Below are 24,408 nucleotides of genomic sequence, written 5' to 3'. Positions count from 1 at the left end.
GATTAAATAGCCTACATAAAGTATATTTGTGTTATACATAACATATTTAATTATTGCAGGTTTGCTTGAGTTTGCATTTCATAGTTTTTATTCTTTTTGATGGATACTGAATCTGTTTTTGCAATGCTCACATTTAGGGCCCTGTTTTAACAATCAGTGAATAAAGAGCACGGCGCAAGCGCACTTAGGGCGTGTCCGAATCCACTTTTGCTAGTTTAACGACGGGAAAAATGGTCGGCGCACCTAAAATCTAAAAGGGTTGTCCCTATTCTCTAAATGAGTAATTGGTGTGTTTTAGGCGTAACATGCAATAAACCAATCAGAGTCTCATCTCTTATTATCTCCTATTATCCTATCATCATCTCCTATTATTAATTTCCTATTATCACTGTAGAGCTGCTTTGAAACAATCTATATTGTTAAAAGTGCTATATAAATGAAGGTGACTTCTCCCATTCCCTTTAAAAGCCAGAATGCTTCTCTAGAGAGGAAATGAATGGACCATCTACTGGACACACGTTGTGGACCCGCCTACAGGCACATATTACTAACGAGCTCTAAAAAAACATTGCGCCATTGACTTTGAGAGCTACGGAGTCTATTTCAGTGGCCTCAAAATAGCAACGCGCCAACAATGTGCCTGAACACACTTAATTTTCAGACCAGCAGCCCATGGGTGCACAAATGGGCGCAAATGCATTTGCTATTTAAACAACGTGGCGCAGGGCGTGAAAATGATAGATAGGGCTGAAAATAGCAAAAAACACTTGCCTGGCACTGCATTGCGCCATATGATAGCCCTTAGTCTAGAACAACAATGACCATCAACTCTGCACTTACTCACAATTTATCTCAACACGGAGAGGTGTCAGTCAATAAAAGGGAAAACAAAGTAACTTGCATTACTTTTTTGAAAAAGTAACTCCGATATTTTATGCATTACTTCACTTGAAAAAAGTAATCTAATTACATGACTTGTGTTTGTAATGCGTTACACCCAAGACTGATAGCAAAATATTGTACCGTGTATATGTGAAGTACATATATACTGTATATACAAACAACATTTTTCATGTAAATCAGAGTTTTAGTTCTGACTAGTCTTTGTGTTGAGAAGCCATGTCTCCTGTAATATCACGCTGGTCCAAATCTATCCTGTTAGTTATACATTAAACATCAAATATTTTTCTGATTGGCTGTGATTGTATTACAGTTTTTCATTCCGTATAGACAGGAATTGTTTGCCAAACTTTGCATTAAAGGGATACTTCACCTCTGGAAAGATGAATGTGTATTTAAAATGGGTCATTTATGTAATAGAAATGTGAAATTATTTTTGAATTTGGAGCCTTCTAGACTGAGAAAAGCCAGAAAATGTATTTTTGGCTCATGTGGATGAAAGACAACAACTCCCAGAATGCACTTGCTTCGCTTCCCTACGAGGCCACTCCCAAGCCACACCTACCGGTAAGAGCGCAGTTAAACAACTAGGCTAGGCTTCTAGTTGACTCGAAACTTAAAAGACGCCGTTATATCACGAGTCTCCTTGACAAGTCTACCCGGGATTGTCCGAAATCGGCCCAAAATATCCGGGATTCGACTTTTGCGTTCTACAGTCGCCATTCATTATGCTTACTGTGGCAAGCAGGACAAGGCTGAGGGCCGGGGGAGAACGACGCGAGGCCGGTGGCGTGATTACTGACCCCTACTACTCAGCTTTCTCCACAGAACAAGAGCCTGTTAGCTTAGCTTCCAAAAAAAAGATGGCTGACACTATTTGTACATTCAAAGAGTGAGATCCCACCCTCTATGGCTGGGTTGAAAACATGCAGAACTAGCTACTACTACTGGCTGTAGTTTTTAGCCTCAGGCCAAAAAATCCTCTGATGATGCAAAATGACGAATTTTTTTTCTAGACAAATAATACATAAATCTCTCGTCTCAGGGGGACATGAGGGAGGGAAGCATGGTAATTCGAAAATACTACTGGTTTTCTACTGATACAAAGCTTAATGCTAAATGCTGAAGTATCTCGGTTAAGGGGTAAGACAAGCAAACACTGAATTAGACCACCCCGATCCCTTTAGCCACACTTTTTCTCTCCTACACCCTGCCCACCAGGACAGTGACGTGAACAGCTCCAGGTATAACGTCATGGGTTGTCATCTCGTAATTTTACGACTTTACGACTAATGTTAACGCAGCATAAGCTCAGTGTTTTGGTTCAGGAGGAACCAACTCTGCGTAGCCTTACTGAACACGCTGATGAAGTGTGATGTCAGCACTAACAGGTTGAACATGTTGCATGCAATATGCAATGAATAAATGCAATGATTGGACGAATTGATATGTACATGTTTTAATATTCAAACCACTTCCATTATTGATCGCTATCAGGATGTGAAGAGAGTTTCAACCAGTATAACAAAGTGTTTATAAAATAAATTGCCAACCCTACCTTTAATAGACATGCACCTATGGAACAGTCTTTAAGACACTAACAGTTTACAGGCGGTAGACAATTAAAGTCACAGTTGCAATAACTCAGGACATTAAAGAGACCTACTGACTCCAAGAGAAAGATGCCCAGGGTCCCTGCTGATCTGTGTGAACATGCCATAGACCTGCTGCAGGGAGGCATGAGGACTGCAGATGTGGCCAGAGTAATAAACTATAATGTCCGTAATGTAAGACGCTTAAGACATAGCTACAGAGAGACAGGAAGAACAGCTGATCATCCTTGCAGTGCTAAACCACGTCTAACCACATGTCCCAGATGTGTTTGAGAACTTGCTAGTGCCTTGATGGAAGAGTGGAGTAACATCTCACAGCAAGAACTGAAAAACCTGATAAGATGCACTGTAGTACTTAAAACAGCTGGTGGACACATCAGATGATAGGCTACTGACTGCTACTTTTGATACTGACTCTGTTCAGGGACTCATTATTCCATTTCTGCTCGTCAAATGTGTGAAATTTGTTTAGTTTATGCCTCAGTTGTTTTATATTTGTATGTTCATACAAAATTAGCTGGAAAAAAAGGCATTTGAAAGTCAGGAGGACAAGTATACTAGAGAACGTTCTCTGGTTGCCCAAGTTTCCTGAATGGTTAAAAACGTGTAGGCCTAGGCCACTCTCGTGACAACTTATCCTATAAGTAATAGCCTATTAAATAGGCTACAGGATGACAAGCATTATAAGCTTCAATAACATTAGTGAAAAACACGTCTAAGCAGTTAGCAAGTGTCTCAGCCAAAGAGAATCTAAACATAGCTTTCAACCTCAGTACTGAGACTGTTGGCCTATAATAGCTTTACTATCTGGAAGCTGCTGTGACTTATGTGTCCACAGTCCTACAGGTGGATATCATGGTTTTTATTTTGAATGTTGTTCACATGCTTGTAACTTCTACCTGTTGTCCTCTCAGTATGCTTCTCAAGCTAGCTAGCTAGCATTTGCAGCTTTCAGTTGATTTTGCTCACAAAGTGTGCTGAAAAACATTTCTCCCGATTCACTGAAATAAACAACATAAAATAACATCTGTTATTTTGATTGTTATTAGGCAATGGGGCAGGCTCTTCCTACGAAACATTCACAGAAACAGACACCCAACAATTCATTAATCAATGACACACATTTGCAGCAGTGTGTTGTTGTGCTCTAGTGCAACGCCGCTCACTATCAAGGATACATGGGGTGTCATTAAGAACAGAACAGAAAAGAGATTAAAAACAGGTTTGAACATTTTTCAAGGGTAATATTTTTTTAATCTGAAAAGCCCAGAGCAGTTGAAATGCCAATCAAAATTGTGGCGGGAAAAAACCCAAACTGTTGTGTTGATGGAGCTTGTGTTCCTGTTCTGACAGAATAAATGAGGAAAAGCCCCATCCTCAGGCTAACATCTCTCTCTCTCTCTCTCTCTCTCTCTCTCTCTCTCTCTCTCTCTCTCTCTCTCTCTCTAAGTTAGTGGAAAATGAGATCAGGTCATAATAAGGCAACTGACCAAAATTAAAGCAGCATATAATTAAAATGAAATAGATACAACTTGGAATATTTGATAAAATTCCAAATATGATTCTGAAAATTCAAGTGATACTTTCCATAAATACTGTAATGTTCCACAAGTCACTGAAATGGAGAATATACTGTATGGCCCACTGTATTGCCCAATGGGAAATTGTAAATTAATCAATTGTGGACTATATTACTGACAGTTAAATTAGAGGCGTTTGTAAAATTACACAAATATTCCATCATTCAAAAGAGGAATTGATTATGACAGGGTGATTCTCTCTAATCCTTCTCCTCCCCATTTCTCTCTCTCCGAGCCTCTCTTCGGTCATCCAGCCTAAGGCACACATGCTTTCCATACATTTGACACAAAAAGGTATGTGTTATTTTCCAAAAATCTCTTATCTTCCTGTCTTAAAATGTCAAGTATGAGTTGAGGAAGGGCAGAGATTCAAACATAATAATACAGAGGATCTTTAAACATGCCGTTGATCTTGACCGACGTTTGGGATTTAAATAAGCCATGACTTTAATCTCCTGTTGAGAAGTCAAAGTAGTGTTAGAGCTCATATGCTGCTCAGACAGGCATAGATGCTTTACGGGAGTGATCGCTAAAGTGATATACATCTAAGCTGTGATGAGACATGAGAGCGTCCTAACTTAATTGTTAAAGCTTTATATTTGAATGAGCAGCCTAAATGTGAAGATCTCTCATATAAAACACACCTCAGTGTATCTCCAAGCAGCTCTCAAAAGGAGCAGAAGCTGGCCAGGAATGTGTGGTGAATGTTCCCTGACCTGTCTGAGGCCTGAGGTAGCAGGCCAAAGCTATGGCCTTGTAATGAACTCAAACACAGCTTTAACAAGGCATCAACCTCAAGAGCTCAAGGGGTCGGATGTCACAAACTCACAAGTTCAAAGAGTTTCTTATTTCTTCTGCCTCTGGTCAAAAACAGAACACTCAGCAGTGTGGTCATAGACAGGTGCCTCATCTCCCACTTTTTTGGAGAAGCTGGTGAAGAGGTGAAAAACATTTGGAGAATGACATCAAAATATGTTTTGTCTAGTACGGAGCCCTGCATATGACATGGAGAAAAAAATATGTATATCGTGGCCACGAAGTAAGAATTCGTTCTCACGACTTACTAATATATCAGCAAATTTGACTAATTCACTACCTTGTTTTCAGTCAATTGTGCGCAGTATATAATAATTTGTTCCCTCGTTTCACTAAATTGTGACCACTTTGCAATAATTTGTTTTTGCTTTGTTTTAGTCATGGGAACAAATTCTTAAAGGAGAACTCCGGTCAATTTTACAATTGAGCTAAATTTTTTGTAAATTTGGAGTGCTGTCAATACAGAGAACAACGACAAAAATCTGTGTTGCCTACACCGTGTTATCCTCTTTTTAAAATGTGCACCCTGTTGACTTCAATGGGGCAAGTTTTAAACCTGCTTTGAGCCTCGTTTTCGGTCGAAGTCCAAAGTAGTCGATTGTCGAGTTCACGCACGTGAGTAACTAAACCTATGCGCGTGAACTCGACAATCTACTACTTTGGACTTCGACCGAAAACAGGAAGTAAATACAGGTATTTGCGCTGGCTGAAATAACATCATTTTTATTAATATCTTTCACATCTACTGCAGTCAGATTCACTCGTGTTCACTCTGAAGGAATCATCTAACATGACTGGGCACTTGTATGACCAGCCTGTTCTCACGCAAATGCGTCTCTATAGCACGCAGTGTGTTTATCATGCAATTTATACGCGAAAATGAGTTTTTACGTGGATATGATACGCAGTTTTGCGCGTGCATATGATACGCACTTTATTGCGTGATATACACACGCACCCCACACCACTAATCCTACCCAAATAAACACGCACCCTACCCCACCCTAAACCCAACCATGTGCTATCCATACGTATACTATGCACGTAAAAACTCATTTCCGCGTATATATTACACGATAAACACACTGCGTGCTATATAGACGCATTTGGTGTGATCGGGTTGGTATGACACATCAAGGATGTTAAGAGGCTAAAAGCAGGTTTAAAACTTGCCCCATTGAAGTCAACAGGGTGCAAATTTTAAAAATAGGATAACAAGGTGTAGGCAACACAGATTTTTGTTGTTGTTCTCTGTATTGACAGCACTCCAAATTTACAAAAAAATTAGCTCAATGTTAAAATTGACCAGAGTTCTCCTTTAATTCGTGGCCACAATTTTACTAAAACAAGTGAACAAATTAGTAAATCATGGGCACGATTTACTAAAACAAGAACGAATTCTTAATTCGTGGCCACGATATCTATAATTTGTCATGTGGAGGGCTTCACAGTTTATCCAAAAAAATAAAAAATTCTGTTCTGAAAATTCATCATTTACTCACCCTTATAATGATTCAAGCCTGACTTACTTCCTAAATTGATTTTTTTTTTAAATGTGCTGGTCGCTCTTTTCCATGCAACTACAATGGATGGGAACTGAGGTTTCAAAAGGACACAACTGCACAATGACAAAAAAAATATAAAAGTTGCTCATATGATTCATGTACTATTAAATTCTTTAGAAAACTTAGTGTGTTTCTTGTATAAAATGTACTAATATGATTCATGTGCTGAGTTACTGTCAGTGGGTTTCCAAGAATCAAACCAGTCTGATTCACAAACTATTCATATAGATCAGTTTTATAAACTGGATCAACAATCCAAAAGAAATGTTTATTCATTAATTGCATAATCTTAAAAGTTAGTCATATATATATATATATATATATATATTTTAGAGTGGTCATATGCCCTCATAATTTAAATGCCATCATAATCTTTAATCAAGATAAGTCCTCTCCCTCTTGCAAAGACATCTCTTCTCTGATGATGTGTTTGCTGGCGTGAAAAAGGGACAAGCTGTAAATCACATAGCAAACCACAACGATCCAATCAGATCCTGATGGACAAAACAAGTCCCACCCTCGATTTCTTTTCTTGTTCGAGAAGCCGTTTCACTCGCATATACGTCACAATAGGGAAACTTTTTTATAAGCTATACAAGATTCAACAAAAAAAATGAAAAGTCATTTTATTATAACCTAAGTTGAAATAACAAACATCCAAGTTGATTATACTTAAAGAATTTAAGCCTTTTATTGTGGCTTTTTGGTCATTTTGGAACTCGATAACTCACGTCCTCGTTCACATTTTTATATTGAACAGAGATTTTCAAAAGACTTAAAGGGATAGTTCACCCAAAATTAAAAATTCTGTCATCATTTATTCACGCTCAAGTCATTCCAAACCGTAGTGACTTATTCATTTTCGAAAAACACAAATTCTGTCCCTTGAAAGTCCATTCCACAAAACGTTGACACTTTAAAACGTTTAAGGAATCATAAAATAAATACATTTGAATTGAGAGGTTTAATCCAAGTCTTCTGGAGATATGGTTGCTTTTTACAGTATGATGAACAGATTTTATTTTATTCTCATATAAACTCTGATCAACTCGTATGCGTAGAGCACATCGAATATGGTAACCGGAAGCTCAGATCTGCTTGCTTTATACATGAGAAGTAAGATACGTTCTCCATGTCATACAAGTACATTTGTGCTTCCATTTACCACATATGATGTGCTATGTATGCATGTGCACTGGTCAATGCATTGTAGAAATCAGTATAAAAACATAAAAAGTACTGGTAATTTTCTTCCAGGACATTATACGTCAGTTTCTGGACATTTCCTTCAACTCTAAAACACAACCCAGACATTTCCTTTAACTCTAAAATACAACACAATGCAAGGGATAATTCAAAATATGGGAAAAACACTTGTGAAAAATCAATATAGAAAATATTCATATTAAAGGATTAGTTCACTTCAAAATTAAAAAATTCCTGATAATTTTACCAGTTTTTCAACGTGATTACGTAATGCATAGCGCATCGCAGTGCTGCAAGAGATTATTAGAATATTAATCTCGGTTATTAGAAAATAACCAATCGTTTTGCTAGATTCTCGGCTGGGATCGTGTAGAGCCCTTTGAAGCTGCATTAAAACGGCAATTTGGACCTTCAAACCATTGTATCCTGGTTGTACCCCATTGAAGTCTGCTATATAGAGAAAAAATCCTGTAATGTTTTCCTCAAAAGCCTTCATTTCTTCAAGAAAGAAAGACTTGAACATCTTGGATGACGTGGGGGTAAATTTGAGTTCTGAAGTAAACTAATCCTTTAACAAAGTACAATGGGTCTTATTTTATGCTTTTTTGTCTTTATATGTGAATAAAAGCCTAAATTAAATGTAAAACATTTTTGATTTATCATCATGACAACAGTCTTAATTGACTTTCACAACAATGACATGTTATGAAATGTTTGGGTGGGTATCCCTTTAATCTTTAGCCATGACAGCCAATGACAAAATAACATTTCTCTGTTTTGTGTAAAGAGGAATTCCCTCACTTCATAATCCTTGTAGCTGTGATTTGCAATGGCTCATTAATGCTTGCGTCATTATTTTCAGTCACCGCCCACCCGGCAGCACGGAAAGTGAGCGAGAACACCTGAAGGCTAGAGGAGGCCCTAAACCTGCTCAGACAAGCACCTGCTAGACTCTAAAGCTTCACTGTGTCTCCTTGCAGTAGCAGATTCCAGCAGACAAATTAGCAACTCATATCAACCCAATGTTTGTATTCCCCACTCGGTTGTGTCGCCGCACCCTTCTTTCCTCAAAACGGTTTTGGTGTGTATTTAAGCATTTACGATCCACACTGACGCGTTCCTCTCCTCATCCACTTCAGAGTCAATGGTGCACATCCCAAACAAACAAACCACAGATCACTAAGGACGTGAAGCGTGCGATGCAAGCACGCTCGGGTCTGTATCAAAGCATGCGGTTTAGTAATTAACTAAACCAAACACATCCACATCTAATTAGGAGTCTACCTGATACATTGACACCGTAGACGGCCGAGAAAGACTGATCCCCCCATTCAGCACAACACGCACACACACACCAACACACTAATCATCCACATGGGTGAGAGATTAATGGACAGTTACACTGCAAGCAAATGTGTAATTATGCCACTTACTCACTCAGCAAACATAGCAGAAAACAGGCTCTGCTTCCAGTAAGTTCCTATGTAAGGGGTTGGGGTTTCTGTCAGACACTTACAAAATAATAATCTAAACTGATAGGAATAATACATGGTGGAGTAAATGAATGACATACTATAAAAATGTCATACTGTAACCATGGCTTCTTGAATGGAAAACATTAGCGCTTACAAATACAGTATAATACAGATTCACTGCTCTTCCTTTAAGTGAAAGTTCACCTACAAATCATTTACTCACACTCATGTCATTCCAATCCAGTATGAGAATCTTTCTTAAGTGAAACACAAATGATTTTATTTTTTTAGTCTCATTGTTTTTTTTTTGTCCATTCAATGAAAGTCAATGGGGTCCAAATGTTGTTTTGGACCCTTTTGACTTTCATTGTGTGGACAAAAACATATTTTGTGTCCTCGAAAATAAACAGAGTCATAAAGATTTAGAATAACATGAGGGTGAGTAAATGATGACAACTTTCTTTTTGGGGTAAATGATCCCTTTAAGACAGCGATTCTCAGCTAGTTGTTCGGGGCCCATTGGGGGGCCTCATTTGATTATGTATACAAATGATTTAATTATAATCAAATTAAACTCCTAAAAACTCATGAAATATAGAAGAATTGTATTGAATATATATTATTTTAAGTTTCAAGAAAAAATGTCAGGTCAGGTCTTTTTCCCCCTCAATAACTATTGTTTTTTCTGACTCCATGTTTATACTGAATTTGAATTATTCTTGAATCTTCTTTAAATCATTTAGTATATCAACATGCAGTTTATGGCGTTGCAAGCAGTGCTGTCATAACTACAGCCGAAATACTGGCGGAAATATCTTAGACTATGTGGGGCCTTTGAATATTGAGTTGGACAATGGACAAAAAAAGGCTGAGAACCACTGCTTTAAGGGATGCGTTTGACCATTTTACTATAGATTACGGTAGTATGGAATATTATATAACAGAGAAACATGTAATGTTTACCTGTGCAGCTGTTTTAAACACTTCCACTTTCACCTACCTACGGACACAAACATCAGCGTTATGACGTCGAGTCCATGACAAAGTTGGCGGTGCCGTGAGTCCGTGACGCACCCATGTGATGCATCAAAGGCAGCGAGACAACGCAAGTTATCTTAACATAAGACTCTCGGCTCCTCTGATACAAAGACTCACCTCTCACACCTCCTCTGATTCCTGGCAGCCCGTTAACATCTCCCAGCTCTGTGTTCACGGTTTCACACAACATCAAACAGAGGGAATGTACGACTGGAGCGAGGGAGGAGAGCAAAAGAGAAGCCGAGAAGCCTCTGAGGGGGATTTTTCTCTTCTGACTTCAATGCTGGGGCTTTTGTGTGTGAGGGGTGCAGCAGTACACTCATCTGTCAGGGAGATTGGTGCTGTGATAGGGTTGCACCCCGCGGGGGGCCTGAGGTCACCGTGAGCGGCTGATCTCTAATAGGTGTGATCCTCCACTGGCCTGAAGGGGGAACCAGGTAAACCTTTGGCCCACAAGACAGCGTCTATGCCAGCTCTCAGGCAGCATATCTCATCATAAAAGCATGGAGTAATGTCTTTGCGTATTCAATGCAGCTGCTTAAATTCACAGGGTCTGAAAAAAATTACAAAAATATATATTTGGCAGTGAAGAGTTATTTTATTGGGACACCTCCTTATGATAGGTGAAATGTTTTTCTTAAGTGATGACTTTAAACTACCTTTAAGTCGGCATGAAATAAAAATTAACCAACACAATCTCATGTCAATCATAACTATTTTATGTTTTGGTGGCTTATTCATATTCATACGATCTGCTTATGCCCCAATGGCGGTAATGTTTAGGGGTGAACCTTCGTTCATACTTTTTTCTAATAATCATACGTTTTTGTGCAATTCACATCATACAAATTCATAACAAAGCAATGTTTTCCAGTGAGATCAGGTTGAATTCACCCTATTTTTAAATACATGTTATTGATCTTACTGTGAAAAATAATTCTGTGCATACGTTTCGTTTATTTTTTTTACCTAACAATTCTTAATCGAAATGTCAAACCCGACCTTCCAGTGAAACAGACTTCTTCAATCATTTTGACTACATAAACCTGCTCGTTTCTTACAATCAACTGCAAATTCAGACCTGCTTCCATCCAACCAAAGACCAATGCATAGAACCCTATTTTTTCTTTTTCGTTTATCTGTGTCACCCAGATGTACGTCACAACATAAAAAAAATCATGAGGAGTCTCAAACGGCATGCTGTTTTATACATCGGTGGCCACAGCAATATGATAAAGATGTCTGTTCAAAATTTGATTTACAAACAATCAGATTAAACCATTCTTCTGCAGAGTAATATAGTTCATTACCCAAACTGTAGACTTATTACAGTTGGCAGGTACTTGGCGCATTAAAGAATGGCATTGGCTCATCCGATCAGAATTTATAGCCTGAACTTTTGTATTATACATTTTTAAATGATCTTTACAGAATGTGACATTAACAGATAAGGAGTCGTTGGGTTCAGAGGTTCATGCAGATATGTTTTATAGCATTGTCTGTGAGAAAATGAGGATTGAACTGCTAATAGATTCCTCTGCTGTACAACTGAATCTTTTCCAGACACTGACAGGATTTACAACACTGAATATTTGACTTATTACAGCTCCAGTCAGAGCGTGTGTGTTCTGCATATGTTATGGAACAGACAGATCACACACACACACACACAAAATGTAAAAATATGTGATAATCAGCAACAGTGCTAAAGGAGAGTAAGGGTTACACCTATTATTAAAGTATGTGGTTTCACTCTATTTTGATGGTACTTTTAACACATTCTACTAACATTATACATGTCTACTAACTCTCATTAGAGTGTTAGTAGAGTATTAGTAGGGTTAGGGTTAGAATAAGTTGACATGTAGTTAAATAGTTACTTATAGTCAGTAGAATGTCTGTTGGAGGATCATCACAATAAAGAGTTATCAGATATTAAGCACAGTGTACTAATACTCTAGTGAGAGTTAGTTGACATAGTTGCAAAGTTACCATCAAAATAAAGTGTTACCAAGTTGTCAAAACAGGCAGGTAATCACAATTGTGCTATTTCATTCTTATTTTAGACAGAGAAAGACAGCAATACAATTAATTTTCAATGTGAAAGTATCTGGAATAACTAATAGATTGGGGCTGTTTGTGTGTTCGTGAAACCGTTGAGCTACTCACTGTTTGGAGCAGAAGGAAATCTCTGGAATCTGCTGTCAGCTTAGCTACTGCACACAACCACACACATGAATACACCAACAACAGCCAAATATCAAATGACACAGACACACACGCACAAAAAGGATTTGGGTTAAAAAAAACTGCATTGGCAAAGACATAAATATTCGAAGCTTTCACTATTTTCCACAAACAGAAAAAATCCACCTCTTACAGGCGATATAACTGATCATCTATGAGATGGTATAATAACTGGCTAGATCACTACTTTCCAACACTAACATTCAATCTACATATAATACTAAATATACAAACCATAATAACGGTGACAAAAAGATTAGATTACGCAATCGCTCTGAACAACTTTCCTCCAGTATAAGAATTCGATTTGTGTCCAGATGTGGGTCTAATCTTCACACTTGCGTTTCAGGTCCCTGGCCCTTGGGCAGCAGTACTCATCCATAGGATCGCAACCCATCCTGTGTGGCTCCATACCTGGCTTGGTGCCAAAACAGCTGCGCTTCTGCCGCAATTACATTGAGATCATGCCCAGTGTAGCGGAGGGAGTCAAACTGGGAATCCAGGAATGTCAGCACCAGTTCCGTGGCCGCAGGTGGAACTGCACCACTATCAAGGACAATCTAGCCATATTCGGACCAGTACTTGATAAAGGTATGGGTTAACAGCACACATCAGTTTAGTTAGTATTTAAATTGCCATAATCACATTTTCTACATACCACAACTGCTTTTAGTCTAGGTGTATTTGCTTTGAGGTCAACCATATGCTAGTAGTGTACTTCTAAATGTTGCAGCAGGCTAGTAGCAAATCATGGTTTCGTGGCAAGTGAACTATTAAAAAATCATGATGATAATTGAATTTGTCTATTTTAATTAAAAATAAAATATGAAGAGACAAGTAATACTGCAAGACATTATTGGGCTTAATTAAAAAAAAAAAATAATGTAATCATCGTAAATGAACTAGGTTACACTTTAGTTTAGGGTCCAATTCTCACTATTAACTATTACTTTTGCTTATTACTGCTTGTTAATAGTTAGTAATAGTTGTTCAGTTCAGGTATTAGGTAGGATTAAGGGATGTAGAATATGATCATGCAGAATAAGGCATTCATATGTGCTTTATAAGTACTAATAAAAAGCCAATTTTCTAGTAATACATGCTAATAACTTAAGCAACTAGTAAATAGTGAGAATTGGAATTGGAAACTAAAGTGTTACCAGAGTAGAGCATTACTCCACTTTAGTTGAAAGAGCTAAACATTGTAAACTGAAAATGTAAATTAAATTTTCGTCAACCAAATTTATTTGCCACTTTAGTGGAAATACAACGAACGAACATGAATAATTATGCTAGACTAAGGGGATGTTTACACAACACCATTTTCAATTAAAAACGTAAAACTTTTTATGCGCTTTGGCCGTTCATTTACACCGTAAATGGTGTTTTGGGTGCCTGAAAACGCAAACTTTTGAAAACGGTCTCCTTGTAAACAACAAAAACGTGAATCTCTGAAAACGATGACATCATGCACATGCGTATTATGTGTTCAGTATAAAGCGTTTCATCGCTATCTATGGTCTGGCAGCAGAATACAGTGTTTTTAGTAATTTTCACGTATCCGTGTGAATGGGGATCGTTTTGAATGTGTCGTCTGTATGCGGAAAACTCAAAATAAAAACTTCTCCGTTTTAAGTATATCGTTGTCTAGTAAACGTACCCTTAAAAAACATTTTTATAAAAAGACAAAAAACTAATCATAAACCTTCCTTCAATATGTCCCACCCAAACTTCCTGTTTCAATAGAAAAATGTCAACACAGAAAACAAAACTGCTCAAGCGATTTCACATCTCTTTAAGATAAAAGTCCATGTAGAATGTGTAATATTTTCAATTTCCATGCACATCTTGCAATAAACATTTAATTGACATTACATATGTGGGGTTTTCCCAGAATTTTTCTGATACTCTAGATGTGAATGGTTCTGAAAAATTGAGGTGAAGGGGACAAGAGCAACTTTACTTAAATCATTTCCTAAATGAGAACATCGATTCCCAGTCGTGACAGAAAGGATGCTAAACGGATCTCTCCCACACAAAATCACATACATTCTGGACGGTTAAGATGCTAAAGCAGTTATCCGAAGTGCAGGACCTGAGCAGGAACAGGCAGTATGTGAAGGAGAGACAGAGAGAGAGAAAAAGAGAAGGGAGGCCAAATGAGATTACAAGCAATAGAAAAGGGCTAGAGGGTTCACTTCGACCCCTACTGTGCATGAAGGCCAGTATGAGCCATCCCTGTGTGCCTCTTACCGCCCGGCTCCCACGGACGCCCCATTCACACGCCCTTTTGACTGTGTCATGAAAGCAGGCTGAAAGGGAATCTCCCATCCTTCCCCATCATGGAGGAAGAGAGAGGTGGAAGGCAGGGGGAACTCAAGAGGGGGATAAGGAGAGGATGAAGGAGATGGACAGTATGAGGTGAAGATAAGGAAGTAGGGTCTCTGTCTGCATCCGGATTGGCCCGATGGGTCCCAACTGGATTTTTGAAATGCTTTGGAATATTTTGGCATAGTGGCTGGTATAAGATGTATGTGTGTTTTGTGTATGTGTGTCACAGGAGGTGGGGGGGTCGCTCCTTTTTGGGAATGCCAGCCCCTGCTCTGGGCAGCGCTGAACTGGGCTATGGGGTGCGGGGTGCTGGGCCCTTTTGTGTGGGTAATACGGTGTGACAACACAGAGACAAAGGCGGATTCATGGACTCAGCAGGTAGCGGGAGCTGCGCTCTTCTTGGCCCTTGGCCAGGGCTCCTGGGGCCCAGAGCTCACAGTTCTCTGTTGTGGTGAACCCAGCTGGGCCTGCCAGAACCAACTGGGCCTCCTTCTGGCAGCAAACCCAGAGAGGTGCGCGCCCAAACACAACCTTTATTAAAAAGGACTGTTTGTCTATGTGTGCGGACATGAACTTCCTGCAAGAATAAAACAAGAATACCAGGGGTGAGATGAGTCTGCAAATTCATGAGAAACAGCTAGACATCAACGGACCTCCATAATGTCTTAAAGACCCTGTGAAATTGCTTGATGAACACAGTTTTCTCTCCTGTGTTCATGCATTTCCTGTTGAAACAGGAAGTTTGCGCGGGACAAATTCAAAGGGATTGGCCTCAATAGCTTACGGCTTTAGTTACGTCACAGTCATGAGCCATAATTTGCTACTTGCTAATCAGAGACATTCTAGAGGGAGAGATCTGATTGGACAAAAATCTGTGTAGTGCAGGATGAGTCATCAACATTTTTTCTGGAAGAGAAAGACTATACTTTTGAAAAGTGTGTATCTGCTAAATACTGGTTTTGTTCATTTTCAGGAGCAGACTAGCATATACAGTACAGTAGTGTTGTGTCCGAAATCACATACTGAGTAAGAGGAACGAACTTTGAAACTGTTTAAGTTTCAGAAAATACATTTTCTATATAGTATGAACAAAATCCAGACGAACTACATCCGCATGTTGGCTTTGTCCATGTGACTTGTGCTGCGCCACTTCACTGGCATTCACATCTCCTTTCCCGTGGCCTCATGGGATAGGAAAGTGTCCATTGTATGTGCACTTCAGAATCTCAGAAGTAGTAGGGTATCTGGGTACTTTTCTCAAACTGTTTTATGAATACTTTTTAGCCTACTATATAGTATACGAATATACTATAATATACTTGGGTATACGATATCAATGCTAGTCAACACTGACTAGAAATCAGAAAACTAAACTACTGTCTACATAGGCGACGTCCTTCTAAGAGAGTGTCCTAACCATCATAGAACATAATAAGTGATTCAAATTAAACTCTATACCACTACAATTTAGCTTGAATCGCAATCATGCATTTATCTTTTCACTTATCTCATGGCAGTGTATTATGGATTTAAATGAATAGGTCACTCAAAAATGAACATTCTGTCATCATTAACTCCCCCTCACGTCATTCGAAACCTGTATGACTTTTTTTTCCTACTGTGAAACAAGGTATTTTGAATAAAGGCTCCTTTTTTTGTCCACACAATTACAGTCAGTGGTGTTCAATCTTGTTTTAAGCCTCACTGACTTTAACAAACAGTTGAAAGCACAAAATACATCCAAGATTGTCCTCAGTAGGACTGCTGGACAGACTTGCGAAATTAATGTACTAAAACGATAACACACGTCACCATGACAACTATCATCTAAACATAACATAGTGAACAGGCACTCTCTTTTGGTCACAAATTCACATTACAGCATATTCCATGTGTGTGGGCGCTCCTTTAGATAATCTTACACCATTATAGGACTTACTGATCCCTGACAAACTTGGTCTGAGAACCACTGTCATTAGAGGCACTTAAATGTTTGGGGTGATGAAGTTGTATTGGGTTTGGTTGAGTTGCAGTTTTTCCTGTGGGGACCAAGAGAACTGGTGAGCCACAGTAAGTGTGCAGCGATTGTGAAACGATGGTGTCTGGTTACATAATAAGCTGTTACATTCAAAGGGGGCGTAACACCATCTCTCAGCACATGCCTTCAGAAACCAAACACGAAGACTTATTGCTGGCTTTCACACACGTGGCCGCGGGGCTCGGACTGGTGGGAGATTGGGGGGAGCGGGGGGGCTCCTGAAACATTATCCAGAGAGAAACCAGCACACCTTTGAGATGACACAACGTCAGCGCAACCTCGGGCTGCATTAGCCACAAGTGACATGATCAACAATCGTCCCGGTGCTGTCAGAGACGTTTACAGCGCAACACTGAAACACCTCGTCAATTTATTCCAGACCTCATCACAGAAAATGATCCATGCCCTGAAGACACGAGCACAGATAGATGAGAGACTTTCGGGAGGGCACCAGTTAAAGAAGCAGGGATCTCCTTCAAACCTTTTACAAGAGCCTCAGGAGAGACTATAGCTCAGTTCCAAAAGGGAGTGTCCCGCTGTCTAACCACACGACTTCTAGGGCAGCGTCCTAACTGTTGTGGAACCTCATAAATGACTGATTTGGAATGCTCCTGATATGCAGGAACTCCATGTGCCATCAGAATCTTTATGGTCTTTGAAAGGCAATTTGTTATGTAGAGAGCAGTATCCATTGATGATCATGAGTTCTTGAGTACTCGAACGTGACAGCGATGATCATTCATGAAATCGATGATCGGCTTGACTTAAAAAAACAACAACCAATAAACGAATTCCAATTCTGATTGGTTTTTGCAGCATTTTGGGCTGTACCTGAGGTCTGATTGGTTAGTGTTAGGACAGCATGCCGTCCAGAGTCCAGACCGTAGAACTAAAGGGAAACTATGGAGTTGAAAGCGCGCAATTATGCTCGTAATCACTTTGATAATGAAAATACAGTAAAGTACAAGATGTGCAGCGCCAATCTGAAATATACATAACATTATAATAAGAACACTATTGTAATAGAATACTGTAAATTCTTTGTGATCTAGTTGCCCGTTTCAGTAATAACCTCTCTCAAAAGACCATCTCTGTGGTCCACAGAATAAAGAAAGTCAAAACTTTGGAATAACACCAGGGGAAATATACAATGACAGAATTTTCATTTTTGGTGAACTGTCCCTTTAAAAATGTCATCAAAGAAAATCATTTTCTTCTCTTTCTTCTTTCTTCTCTCAAGCCACAAGAGAATCTGCATTTGTTCATGCGATTGCCTCAGCTGGAGTGGCGTTTGCAGTGACCCGTTCATGCGCAGAGGGGACCTCCACAATGTGCGGCTGTGACTCCCATCATAAAGGCCCGCCGGGAGAGGGATGGAAGTGGGGTGGTTGCAGTGAGGATGCTGAGTTTGGGGTTCTGGTGTCTCGAGAGTTTGCCGACGCTCGGGAGAACCGACCAGATGCCCGGAGTGCCATGAACAGGCACAACAATGAGGCAGGACGGATGGTAAGAGACGCATGATATTTCTAATTCATTTAAAAATATGATGTTGATTTTATATGAATAATTCCATATGTACACTATACTGTTCATTTTTTTTTTACATTTTTAAATAAATTACTTTTAATCAGCAACAATGCATAAAACTGATCAAATGTTACATTGAAGACATTTCTGTTACAAAATAATGGGTTTGTTTTCATAATAATAAAAAAAACTGGAAAAAAATTATTAAATGTATACATTTACCTGTTTTCAACATTGATAATAATAAGAGATGTTTCTTGAGCACTAAATCTGCATATTAAAATGATTTCTGAAGGATCATGTTACACTGAAGACTGGAGTAATGATGCTGGAAATTCCACTGCCATATAGAATAAATTTGAAAATATATTAAACTTAAGTGCTGTCAATCAACAACAACATTTTTGTATCACATTTGTCGGTAATTAAACATGATTAATCATACCTAACATACAAATTTGTAATACAATTTTTGAGTAATAATTTCACATTGAATCTCTAAATTACTGTAGAAGAAACAAAGATGATGTATTATAATGAGGTTAATGGCATCTTTTTACTAAGTACTATATAAACGAAGGCCAGTATCACCGATATCAATACTGCTACTGGTGTCATTATTCAATAGATTTCCCCCCTCCATTTTAGCCATTAATTACAGCCATTTATCATTAATGCCAAAGCCATCATTTTTAACATTGCTTAAATAAATATGAAAACAACCTTCACATAAACCCATTATAATAAATAATAGCAAGGCTCAACGCTAAGGATTTTTCTACTGGCCCAACCAGGCTTGTTCAGATTTTTCTGATGCGGCTTTCTGTGTGCATGTGTTGTTTGCGTCTTGCACTTGAATAAATGAGAGCATGATCATATACTTTAAAAATGGCTGCTGTGTTAAATGAAAATAATAAATAATAAATGCAGCTTTGGTGAGTAGAGACTTCTTTCAATAACATTAAAAACTGCCCCCAAACTTTTGAACAGTAGTGTACCTTGTAGTCAGGATTGCAAGCGTCATGGATGTCCTGTTGAAAACCGCATTGAGAAATACATCACATGACCAAAAGTATGTTGACACCCTCTTCTAAATAATGACTTTGACCCCAATTTATTCCAAGATGACGTTTAGGTGTCCACATACTTATAGCCATATTGTGTATTTCTTTACTTGGGTATCCTTATACCTCCCTCTGCTTAGTACCACTGGATATCATCATTACCCTTTTGAAATTCAATATTGTGTCTGCTGTTAACATGCCGAAGGGTGACATATGTAATGTGAAAAGAGATAAGCTCAGAATACACACCATATTTGTGAAATCACTTTAGGTGAAGTGTGTAATTTGTGCGCCACTCCGAAACAGAAACGCAAAATAATGACAGCTTTCAAACACTCCATTTGTCATTGCTTGGACAAACAGGTAGTTCCGCCCCAAACTCACATGATTGGCTGAGAAAAATGTTGTTTTTGTGTCAGTCAGGCCATTGCAACCGATTGTGATTCCGGTAGTACGCACCACAGAAATTACACACTTCACCCATAAGCTATCAGGTTCATGATCACCAAACAAAGAACAAAGCTGTACTTGTGCCACTCCTGGGTGGGTCTTACCCCGCGGTTCACAAAGGTGTTAATGCACCGCAGATCTGTCAAATATCTCCTGATCCCTTTTCCGAGAGACTTTCAACTTTAAAACTGGTATTTTCATGAGAAATTACCGGGTAATTACCTCTCTTATCCTTTCATGCCTCTCATAACTTGCATCTGTACTGAATCCGTGACAGAGGTGTAAACTCAGTTGGTGGTTTGAAGAAGGCAGGGAGGGAAGAATAACACTGGGGTTCAGGGTTTAGCCCGTCACTGCTGCTGTCATGACTCAGAATTGGAGTCTTTTGCGTTAAAGGTGCTTAAGGGGCAATAGGCGAGACCACACTGCAACAGGCCGGCGCTTTGATCAGCGAGGGACCACAGGAGCAGGCACTGAGACAGTCAGTCCTGTCAGGACCCTCGCATACTCCATTGTTTCCACGCAGCCTGAGGGACCCGCTCAGGGCCCAAAGAGTTCGGGACATGATGTCAGCGGCCCCAACTAGACCCCCAGGGACCTGCAAACACCTGCCTTCCGCCGCAGCTGGGGAATTCTGCAGCTAAATATAGCGAGCAAATTAAGGCAAACAAACCAAAACAAAGACGTAAAGTGCCGATGGCATACTCCATTATGCAGGACTTCAGAAGAGAATTAGAAGAGAACTGCAAGGACCTGTCTGCACGCTCAGCACCTGAACAACAACCTGTGGCCTGAGAGCATCCATTCTGATTTAAAAATCTGCTTTAGAACGGGCAGGGGGATAATACGGGCAATAATCAAACAATATCACATGATGAAGATTGCTGTTTAACTGTTGGCCAGAAGTTAAATACAGATCTGAGTGATGACTGCAATTGTGATACTGCTTTTATACAACAGTTCTTAAACAAGAAGCAACGTTTCAGACTAAATGTGGTTAGGAACCCTTGCAATGACAGACCATTGGTTCTTTGGTTGCTGCAGTGAGTGATCTTTCCAATAGCATGTTTTAAACACTATTGGTAAATGGCTAAAGAAAGGCATCTGTCAGAAAAGGGAAGAAAAGCAATTGGCAAATGCATTTAAAAATGATTTATTCACTTTTTGTTTTATTGGTAACATTTGTTAACATCAGTTAATATATTAATTAACATGAACTAACTATGAGAAATAGGCCTACATTACTGTATTTACATTACTGTTACTGTATTTGCTGATCTTTGTTAACGTTAGATAATACAAATACAGCTGTTCATGTTACTTTACAGTGCAACATACAAGTAATATTAACAAATTATTTTATTTACTGTGATTATTATTTGCCGCTTCAGATTTGGTTTCTGTGCTGCTTTTTCTGTGTAAATATGCCTAAATACAACATTTGATTTTAATAATGTATTAGTAAATGTTGAAATTAACATTAACAAAGATGAATAAATGCTGTAGATGCGCAGTTAATTATTAGTTCATATTAACTAATGTAGTCAACTAATGTTTAATGACCTAATGTTTTATTTACCTGCAATTTAACATGTGAATTAAATTGTTTTTTAAATGTTTAAGTAGTTTAAAAAAAAGATTATAAATCATTTAATGGAATATTAAAATAAAATTGTATTAAAGTTTATTAAATTGTCTATTTATTATTGTATTTGTTTATAATAAAGTTTTTTTTTTTTTTACATTTTATATGTGTTATTAAATTAATAATTTATTCCTACATTTTATTTTTTTAAGAGGCACAACCGCAATAATTTTAAATGGTCCTTGATAGATAACTAAAACTAATACCAAATTTCCAATGTTTTCTCTTTTCCAGACCATCCTGGAAAACATGCACCTTCGCTGCAAGTGCCACGGACTGTCCGGCAGCTGTGAAGTGAAGACCTGCTGGTGGGCGCAGCCTGACTTCCGGCTGTTGGGGGACTACCTGAAAGACAAGTACGACAGTGCCTCCGAGATGGTGGTGGAGAAACACCGGGAGTCCAGAGGCTGGGTGGAAACACTACGCGCCAAATACGCCTTCTTCAAACACCCCACCGAGCGAGACCTGGTGTACTACGAGGGATCTCCCAACTTCTGCGAGCCAAACCCAGAGACGGGTTCGTTTGGTACCCGCGACCGCGTCTGCAACGTGTCGTCGCACGGCATTGAGGGCTGCGACTTGCTGTGCTGCGGCCGTGGCCATAACACACGGACAGAAAAGCGTAAGGAGAAATGCCACTGCATCTTCCACTGGTGCTGCTACGTCAGCTGCCAGGAGTGCGTGAGGGTCTACGATGTGCACACGTGTAAATAAGAGCAGCAGGTGGAGGAAGAAAGGGACTAGTGGACACTAAAGGACGGAAAGCAAGAGGAGGAGAGGGAGAGACTGAGAACACACACATGATAGTGGCACTTCTGTGGTAGAACTCTTTACTAATGTGCCCTTTTTGATCTACACACCCCAAAAGATGCCCAATGTGAGCATCATGGTTACTACTGCCATTCCTCTCTCTTTTTTTTCTTCTTTTTTTTTGTGGCACGCATTACTTCTGCAAAAGAACAAAACGCCTTGTTATCATTCAGTCTTCTTTATCTGTAACACCATCTCTCTGATCATCGCACCCTACTGCCCAGGGGCCGAAACGGGATACGTTCACCTACAACCAATGACACTAGGCACGCATGAAAGAACAAGAGGACGGGAGGGAGGGAGGATGACGAGAAACTACTGAACGCTGGGTCTCGAGATGCGCCCCGCTATACTACTGAATCCAATGCATCGCTCATGTTTTCCCTCATGGTCTCTAAGGTTTCCTCATCCAAGGACACATTGAACACTACTACCACATTCCCTATAATTACATGTTCAAAACGTGGAACATATTGCTGTTTGCTACATAAAAACCTCCTGTTAATTTGCTTCATGCTGCAGTTTGGAGGGATGCAATCGATAAATTAGCGTAGAATGCTGTGGGCGGTGCAAATGGGGAAAGGCATTTTGGGTCCCTTTAAAATTTCAGTAGCATATCTTGCAGAACATGTACATGCAAAGCCATCGGTCACTCTTCTGGATGAGTGCATGACAGCAGAATGCGACGACACGCACTGGGCTCACGTGCACCCGACCAGTAAAAATTTGCACTTACAAAACTACTAATGAGTATACTAATTCTAGAGATTATGACGATTATTTTTTAACATATTCTTTTTGATAAAGCTCCTCGTATATGACTGTGAAGGCACCGTTTCAACACTTCCCTGATGAGAAGTTTGCTTAGAGGAAGGAGAACAAGTGAACAGGAGGAGGATAGTTAAGGAAAGAAATAAGAGGGTGAATAAAGGAGGGACGTGGCAACCCGATCTCGTGAGATTTTACGATGTGGCGATTTCGTAGGAATTCGTGAAATGTGAATTTGATAAAAATTTAGGCAAAAAGCAAGCATGAAGGTCCATCCCTAAACCTAACCGGGGCGCAAGAGGATCCTACGGAAATGTACGAAGATCGTACAAGTTTATACGAAATAGCCACCAATTGGCCAAAATGTAAAATAGCTGTGAATCGCCATGAGAGCGTGTTGGAAGTGGAGGACTGCTGTGTGATAAATGGAGGAAAGACTGGCTTCATAAAGCTGAAACAGACTCGAGGAGGTTTCCATACGACATGTTCTGACAGTCCCACACGCTTCCCGTTAATTAAGTTCAACTACGCAATGCTACTTCACATCCACACCAATCCTCGAGGAGCCCTCTCTCACCGGTCACATCTACGCTCCCTTTTCCATTTCTCCTTCCGCTATATCCAAAGTTTTGTACAAAGCCTTTAAAAGTTCATAATTCCCTTTTTATTTTATAATCTGAAAATGTTATGTTTTTATAAATATTATTTATTACACAATGTATATATCTGTATGACTGAACTAAGATTATATATTTGAAGAACGAAACAGTCTCATGATTTTGCTTTTTAATACAAGATTGACTCTTGCACAGTTGATATATTGTGCTATATGTAGCCTCCTTTAATATACAATGCGGATCACAACACTTTTAACAACCAATGGTTTTCTCCAGTGGCGTAAAAATAAACTACTGTGCAACACTGGCACGCAGCTAAATAAAGGGTTCGATCTACCAGATCACAATCATCTGACCTCCATGTCTGCATCTACTCTGTCATTCCAGCGCTGACGTCATCCTGTAGGTTTGCAGGCGGACCTCTGGTGTCTCCACTACCGGAGCTGAACAAAATGGCAGAGTAAAGCATGACACAATGCACTATACAAACATTGACTGAAGTAAAACATATTTTACCTGTTCATGATTATTATTCGGTAGGCTGCTGGTGTTGTATGCACAGGACAATTTGAGAGTCACACTGTTATTAAAGATGGCCTCTGGTGCTGTTATTTTTATTATTATTTTTAACTTTATCGGAATGGTACGAAACTTGGTAAAATTTTGGCACTTGCTATGTGAACACAAAAAAAATTTATCATGGACATGATTCAAAAAG

At 39.2% G+C, this 24,408-nt stretch overlaps 1 protein-coding gene across 1 annotated transcript in view; it reads left to right on the top strand.

Annotated features, from left to right (window-relative positions):
- The window catches only part of wnt3 (wingless-type MMTV integration site family, member 3), a 29,732-nt gene extending 5,896 nt beyond the window's left edge, over positions 1 to 23,836 (top strand). Inside the window, exons 2-4 of the mRNA XM_079595363.1 lie at positions 12,790 to 13,031; positions 18,050 to 18,315; positions 21,730 to 23,836. Of these exons, the coding sequence (XP_079451489.1) occupies positions 12,790 to 13,031; positions 18,050 to 18,315; positions 21,730 to 22,209 (988 nt within the window). The 3' untranslated portion in view covers positions 22,210 to 23,836. The remainder of the gene's footprint in view (positions 1 to 12,789; positions 13,032 to 18,049; positions 18,316 to 21,729) is intronic.
- Positions 23,837 to 24,408: the final 572 nt, after the last annotated feature.

Source organism: Phoxinus phoxinus, assembly GCF_949152265.1.
Source record: "Phoxinus phoxinus genome assembly, chromosome: 21".
In the NCBI taxonomy this organism is placed as follows: Eukaryota; Metazoa; Chordata; class Actinopteri; order Cypriniformes; family Leuciscidae; genus Phoxinus; species Phoxinus phoxinus.
The sequence above is the reverse complement of the archived record's forward strand: the minus strand, read 5'-3'. Positions and strand labels throughout refer to the sequence as shown.